The 8177-nt window shown below is 28.4% G+C and overlaps 1 protein-coding gene across 1 annotated transcript; it reads left to right on the top strand.

The window, feature by feature from the left end:
* Positions 1-787: 787 nt before the first annotated feature.
* Phum_PHUM511980 (uncharacterized protein) lies at positions 788-1091 on the top strand (the record flags this gene model as incomplete). Its single annotated transcript, XM_002431048.1, has 2 exons — positions 788-934; positions 1056-1091. 2 exons carry the CDS (start codon positions 788-790, stop codon positions 1089-1091), a joined length of 183 nt encoding a protein of 60 aa, XP_002431093.1.
* Between the last annotated feature and the right edge of the window lie 7086 nt (positions 1092-8177).

Here is an 8177-nt window from a genome sequence, read left to right as displayed (position 1 = left end):
GTAATATATTTTTCGACTGTTGAATTACAAATTCTTATTTTTCTTTTATTTATTCGCCAACATTAAGCCTAAATGTTTTAATTTATTTTACATCACAAGAACATTTCGATTAAGATAACTCTATCTTATTATCATTTTTAAACAAAATCTGGTGCATTCGATAAAATCATTTTTAATTTTAATCTTATAATATAAAGCCAAAAATGTACTAAATGATGTGTTAATAAAATAATTTATATTTCAAATGATATTTTAAATATGAATTAAATTTCACTGACTCAAAAATGACTTTTAATAAACGACTTTTTTTCTGCCATTTGATTAATTGAATTAAATAATTGTGATGTAATAAATTACAGGAACATAACCTCACAACATAGAATATCATGTAGCGATTATAAAAATAATTTGAAAACAAAATAACTTTTAAGATAAAGCCGTTAATTTTTTACGTATATATTAAAATTGAATTTTTTTTTCTTTTTTAAATAAATTTTCGAATTCGTAAAAATCATATAAAGTTAAAATTTGATTTCAATATAGAGAAAAAAAAAAAATACGATATGAGATAGTAAACAAAGCCAAACCGACGGCCATGTTGAAATAATCCGTGTATTCTGCTTCGCGGAGAAAAAAATGTTATCAGGTGTGGGTACACTTGTCGTATTAGTATTTCTACGCGTATTCGTTAAGTGTGTTCACGTAAATATCGAGGTCACAAAGAATTTTTGGAAAGTTATGTTGTTTAGTGATTTAAAATATTGTCATAAAGTGTTAATAAATAATCATGAAACGTGAAGAAATAGTGGGTAAAAGATTTTTAAGTGTCAGTGGTTTTGTTAAGTTAAAACAAAATAAAATAAGTGAATGGGGTTGGAGAGCAGGAGTTATAAGAGCTTCAAGTCATAGGGATAATAATAATCCGGAGCTACAGGTAATACATACATACATATATATATATAAATAATCATGTCGGATTACCAGACATTTTTTCTTTTCGAGGTAAACCAATTGTTTAAAATTATTATTTTATTCTATATACGAAATAATAACAGAAAAAAGAAATGTTTTCTCTAAAAGAAATGACGTAAACTTTTTGTTTCCCCCCATGTTAATTACCGTTCGAATGGAAAACAAACGTTAATCTGTCGAGGTTTACAAAAATTTTTTTTTTTTTTTAATTTTAAAACGTTTCGCGTGAGTTTTAATTATAAAAAAAAAAAAAAAAAATTCCGACAGCATGAAAACGTGCTGTTGTTGTAAAAGGACGTTGACCTCTTTAAAATAAACCGATTTAGTTTTATTATTAATTTTCGTTTAATCATTGCATAACAAAATTTTATAATATATAAAGTATTATAATATATTTTACCAAATCGATATTATTATTATTATTATTATTAATTTTTTTATCAAGTATATAGAATGTGTTCTCTCTCGTTTGTATTAAAAAAATAAAAAGAGATAGTTTTATAGTTTGTGTAATCATAACACACACACAAACATTCAAATCCAACAACAACAACAACAACAACAAAACATTCATGCACGTTTGTTTTCATGTACCTCAAAACATATACACGTAATATTAAATAATTTGTTGTTTGTTTTATTAATTTTATTTTTTTTCTTACATTTCATTTTATTTCACTCACACACATTCGAATCATATCTTCTATCTCTCTCTCTCTCTCTCTTTTGTCAAAATCTATGTCGATCAGTGTAAAAATGTGTTTGTTTGTTGCCTCTCTCTCTCTCTTTCTCTTTCTCTCTCATTAATTTGTTTGCAAGCGTAATGAATATTTTCAATGTTTTCTTATCGTTTTACAATGTGTTGACCCTAACGATAATTTTCGATTTACAACACAATATCGGTTGTTGTTTGTAAAAGTTTGTTATGTGTTTTGGGTCCTTGAAACAAAATGGAGGTCAATGCCAATACGATCGCGACGATTTTACTCATCTTTTTTTTTTTTTTTTTTTTTTTTGTTCGAAACTCAAAGAAAAAGAATAACTTAACAAAAATATAAAGGTTCAAAATTAAAATAATGTAAACGAGTTGTCTACAGTAATTATTATTATTATTATTATTGTGACAGGATATAAATAAAACTCGTACGATTTGCAAGTTTGAACTTGTTTCAATCGTTAATTACCTGAATATTATTTATTATTCTATAAATATATGCATACACGTGAACATAAATATTTTAGTTTATAGTTTTACATTCGTTTACGTTTACCTTATCAAAGAAAAAAACTTTTTAGAAATTTCTAGATTTTGTCAAAAAAAAAAAATAATAATAATAATTTTTCATGTCTTTCTTCGATATTCTCACTTACGAATTGACGACGCGTGAAATTTTTGTTTTTTTTTTTTGAAATGATAAAAATTGATAAAGGTATCGTTAAACGTTCGAAGAATGTGTCAAACGAACGTGTGCGAACGTAAATTATTCTATAGAAATTTCTCATAGGTATAATATTTCAAACGTTAAACACGTACGGGAGGGGGTAGGCGGGGGGGGGGGGGTTGGGAAAAAATCTGGAACGGGTTTCGATACTAAATTCCAGCGGGAAAATCGCGCGCGTTTTTTTTTTTATTTTTTAAATGAATTATTTTTAATAAAACTATAACGGATTGAAATGCGGAAAATTAAATAATAATAATAATAATAATAATAATAAATAAATGGCGACGGTTTTAAACGGTGTATAATAATTTATATGTGGATACCGTTGCGGAATTTGAAATTTTAGAGGCGTGACGAAAAAAAAAAAATAATAATAATAATAATAGTAAAAACGTCTGAAGATGCGCGAAATATAAATCAAGATGGCCTCGAGATGAGAGGAGAAAAAAAAAAAATTGCGTGGACGTGCGTTATCAATGTTGTCGTAATAATAATAATAATAATAATAATAATCGTTTGAAAGTTTGAATCGGGATAAATTGGTAATTCATCCCTTCATCCATCATCATATTATCTATGCAGGAGCACCATGGTAATAATAAAGGCGTGACAAAAAAAAAAAAAAAAAGCGAACCTTACGAAATTTTTTACCTTCGGGCTCGAGTTTCCTTTTAAAAAAAAATTATTATTATTACTCAATTCGCGATATGCGATCACGTAGAGATGAAAAAGTTAAAAAAAAAAAAAAAAATTGTGCGTGTGCGTGCGTGCGTTAAAGATTTTTTTTTTCAAAGAAAATAAATCCATCGTTGCGAGATGAGATTTCCCGTTAGTAAAAGGTATACAGATGGTCTCACTCACTACGTTGATTCTCTTCACAATGCAAAATGACCATTTTGTAAAATCATCATCATCATTATTATCATCATTTTTTTTGTACGGTGGGAAGGTTAAAAATTCGAAAAAAAGGAAAAAAAAGGAACCTGCTTCGATTGTAAGGATTTGATTAATGCCTTTTGGTGCACCTGCGGAGAAACCCTTAAGAATAGATGGATGTCAAGTATATATGATATAAGAGGTAGAGGAGGTGTGTCACACAAGTTTGCCCCCTCGGGGGTTGCATTCCTCATATTCATCATCATTCTCTTTATAAAATTTTCTTTCTTTACCATTATTATTATTATTATTATTATTATTATTATTATTATTATTGTTATTTTTTTTTTAAAAGTGAAATCCCTCTCATCGTTTTTATTATTATTATTATTTTTTTTAATTTTTTTTTTTTTTTTTTGTAACGACGTAATTTATTTGAAAAGTTAACCGCGTTACATAACTTTTTCGTTCCGATAAATTCTCACGTTTTATTATTATTATTATTATTATATCCATACAGGTTACAATCGTAATCGGGTCACACAATTTAATTTAATTTTTGCCTCCTTCTTCTTCCACTTTTTTTTTTTAAAAAATTTTCTTTTCCCAGATCCGGCGGAATGAAAAAAAATACGACGCATCGTTTTTTTATTATTTCTCTCTCTCTCTCTCTCTCTCTCTCTCTCTCTCATAGTAGTTTTAATGCGTTGAGTAATTGAGGGGAGGGGGGCCTTGATACTAAGGCCGACGACTACTACTACTACTACTTATGATTTTAAAATTGTGCGTCTGCGATTACGATTTCTTACGAATTTTTTCAGCGGGGGGAGAGGGAAACCGTATAGGAAATCGTCATCGTTTTTTTTTCGTGGTTTTTTGGAAATTTCTAGAATTTGTATTTTTTTTTGTGGAGAGAGAGAAAAAAAACGCGGCGTAAAGAGTCACGATTGAAAAAAAAAAAAAAAAAATTGTGCAATTCTGACAACATAATAAAAAATATTAAATTTTATTCCAGCTGCCCAGGGGAATTTTTTATTAAAAAAAAAAAAAAACGTTTAACGAACGGATCGATCGATTCTTGATCGATATCAATTGAAATATACATGAAAAATCAATTTAAAAAATTACGCACGTAAATTCAATTAAAAAAAAAAAAAAAATGCGTGGGAATTTAGGTTGTTGTTGTTTGAAATTTTCTAACTTTGGTAATTCACACACGCAACATTTTTTGGTACTTTTTTTTTTTTTTTTTGAAACTCGCAAAACTCGTTGATTGATTGAAATTTGTATAATTTTCGGCGGTATTATTCGGGTTTTTTAAAATTAAATATCAAAACACTCGAGTGAGTAATACGCGTTTGTTTGGTTCCAGCAGAAGAAATTTTATTCGGTCGTTTTTTCGTTTGTTTTGTATATAAAACCTTAGAAGAAATCATCATCATCGTCGTTACTTTTTGTTTTTTTTTTTTTTTTTTTGTAAACGTAACATCCGATCGAACGATTCACGATTGACCCTATTATTGTTGTTGTTACATCCATCTTTAATTTTTTTTTTGTTCTAGAATTTTTTTTATTTTAAAAATTGTTTATTCCGAAATAAGATTAAAAAAAAAACAAAACTCCCGGGTTTTGTTTATTAGGATAGGTTTAAAAAATCGAAACAAATAAAATATCCAGTTTTTTTTTTTTTTTTTTTTTTTTTCCATCATTTACCCAACAAAGGGATGTTTTACATACCCCCATTCAAAATTTCTTCTTTTTTTTTTTTTTTTCAAAAAAAAATTTCGAGAATCGAGTTTTTGTGTTTCGATAAAAAGAATTCGAACAGAACGAGTAACGAGTTACTAGATAAAAGTTGAATGAACGACCTTATCCTCAAGCTATGATCGACTTTCACCTACCAGTTCGGTTTTTTTGGACTTTTTTCGTGAAACAATCGATGATGATTATGATTATAAATCAATTTTTGGTTTATTGATTTGACGGCTCAAAGCTTACCCATAATTTGTTGTTGTGCAAAATAATGTGTGCGTTTGACTAATTCGTAAGACTCTCAATGCTGTTGATAATAATTTGATAAGAAAGCAAAGAGAAAAGAAAATTTCGATTGGATTTTCCAGGGTGTGTAGTTGGTTAAACTGACCTACAGGAACTTGAGAGATTCGTTTCATTTAAATCGGGTCAAATCCCTTTAAAATAAATTATGTTTAAAAGTTCAAAATGGAACAACGCCACACCCGTTCACATCACTACAACAGATAGAGGATGTGAAATTTTTTTTTTTTTTTCGAAACAAGAGAGCAAAAGTTTTTTGTTTTTTGTTTTTTGGGTGGGGCTCAACGGTGGCACTTTAATTCCGAACATAAGCGAAAATGTGTTTTTTTTTCGGGGGACAGGGGGAGAGTGGAAATTACTAAGCTTTTTTTCGTTCGGTTGTTTGTTTGGTTGGTTGGTTTGTATTTACATCCTGAATGAGATGAAGTTTTTTTTCTCGTCGAATTTCTTTTTTTTTTTTAACATGAGACCGAACGTATTTAAATTTGACGTGATTGATTTAATGTAAAATTATAAATTATTTAATGTATGAGTTTGAACTAACTTCCGTTCGACAAACATAAAAGAAGAAAGAGGAAAAAAAAATTAATAAATAATTTCGACGAATGAAGCAAAATAATTTTTTTTAAAATAACAATAAAAACAATAAGAAAAAGAAAAAAAAATTTTTTTTTTTCTTTTCTTTCATTTAAAATATGGATCAGCATTGAAAATGTACAAAGTCATCGAATTATATTAAATTTACAGATGCGCGCATTCGGGGCACACACTCACACGCGCACTCACGCACACACGTACCCAAGCACGCACTCACGCAAACGTACATTACAGACAATGTGAACGTTACGAGTTTGACTCTTTGAATAACGATGATGATGATGATGATGATGATTTTCTAAAGTGTTTTATTTTTTTTTTTTTTTATTTTTTCTACATCGAGGTTGGATTGAATAAAATAAAAGAAAAAGTTGATCGTTTGCGTTTCCTATAATGTTTCTTATATATATAAAATATAAAAAGAAGAAGCCGTAATAATAATAATAATAAAAATAACTTTTATATTTTTTCCTTTTTCGGTTGTTTAAAAATTGTTGTGGGATGTCGTTTGTATACAAAAAAAAAAAAAAAAAGAGTGCATGTATACGTAATTTTTTTTTTTTTTTTTAGCGTGCGAACGGTTGAAATGTGGGATTTTGTGCTTTATCGACTGAAGAACCGGGCTGCTCTTGAGCAGCCTAGATGTTGCTTCATCCGTTAATTCAGATTTGAAACATTTTTTTTATAGATTTTTTTGTTTTTTTTTTGTTTTTTTATTTCACGGAAAGAAGAGTGTTTGTGTCGCATTTGTCTCTAGAATACGAATCGACGTCGTTCCAATTATTATTATTATTATTATTATTATTATTTTAAATTAATTTTTTTTTTTTTATCGTATTTTTAATCGTATTCGCGTTCGAATCACAGACGACTAAATAAGTTCAGGTTACGTTTAAGGTTTCACATTCGAATCTCAATGTATATTTTAATCGTCGAAATATATTTATATGACGATGTTTGATGAACGCAAACGTGTCGAAACAATACATAAAATGAATTTCCTTTATTATTATTATTATTGTTGTTGTTGTTGTTGTCGTTTTAATATAGCTCGCGAACGGAGGGTTCCCTAAGGGATGAACTCTCGCACATTTCGAACGAAAGATATTCGGGTGAAAAATAATTCGTTCTTTCAAATCCGTTTTGTTTTACTTTTCTTTCTTATTATTTCGATTGTATGTAGAAAAATAATAATAATAATAATGAAGTCGAGTTTTGAATAAAATAATGTATGAATAACACGACGGCGAATGTCTCAAAGACAAAAAAAAATGGCATCCATTTTGCTATTGTTAAAATTTCGCGTTAGACGTTCGTTGGTAGAAAAGAAAATTTACGCAATCGTAATTAAAACTTTTATATATGTATTGCAAAAAAAGCGGGTTCGTTCTCTCGATATCGAATTTAAAATCGATTTGATTCGATATGAATTTCGATCATTAAAAAAACAAAATTAATGAATGGTCCATTACGAAGATGCAATAAAATTTTTCGATCGAATGAGGAGGTTAGGGGGGGGTGTGTGTGGAATACGCGTTTCGATTAATTTTGTTTTCGTTGTTGTTGTTGTTGTAATTATTCGCCCGTCGAAAATCGTAATAAAAAAATAAAATTAAGACTTTCGAACAGAATACCTGGTTTCCCGTAATGATGATAATAATAATAGTGGTAGAAACATCGGCCGAGTTTTTAATTTTTTACCTTTGTTTAAATATTCGTCAAAGGTTCTCTCCCTGCTGTGTAGGTTCACGTACCTACGCTTCTGGTTCAAAAAAAATAAATAATACCTTTATTTTTTTTTATTATTATTATTATCATTGTTTTTTTTTTTTTTAAATTTTAATGGCACCGCTCGAAAAACAGCTTCTTTTTAACTACTCACCATCGTAATAATAATAATAATAATAATAATTTTTCAAACGTTGTTTTCCTGTTTGTCCGCGTAATAAATATTCAAATCGACGTTAAAAAAAAAACCCCTCAGAGGAATCGCGCTTTTTAATTCCAGGCACAATAGTAGTAATAAAAAAATAAACTCTTTTTCGAGTTGAAAAAGAAAAAAAAAACTCTGAGGAAGTGTAAATCCGATAAAAAAAAAAAAATTAATAATTATAGCAAACGATCGTAAACTACAGGCTGTGAACGTAAGCAAATGAAAAAAAAAAAAAAAAAATGGAGCCCGCGATTATTCAATTCGAGTGTAATAAATAAATTTTTTTTTTTTTTTGTTATTTT

The sequence above is a fragment of the Pediculus humanus genome, genomic scaffold (genome assembly GCF_000006295.1).
Source record: "Pediculus humanus corporis 1103172108281 genomic scaffold, whole genome shotgun sequence".
Classification (NCBI taxonomy): domain Eukaryota; kingdom Metazoa; phylum Arthropoda; class Insecta; order Psocodea; family Pediculidae; genus Pediculus; species Pediculus humanus.
This window is presented reverse-complemented; position numbering and strand designations above follow the sequence as displayed.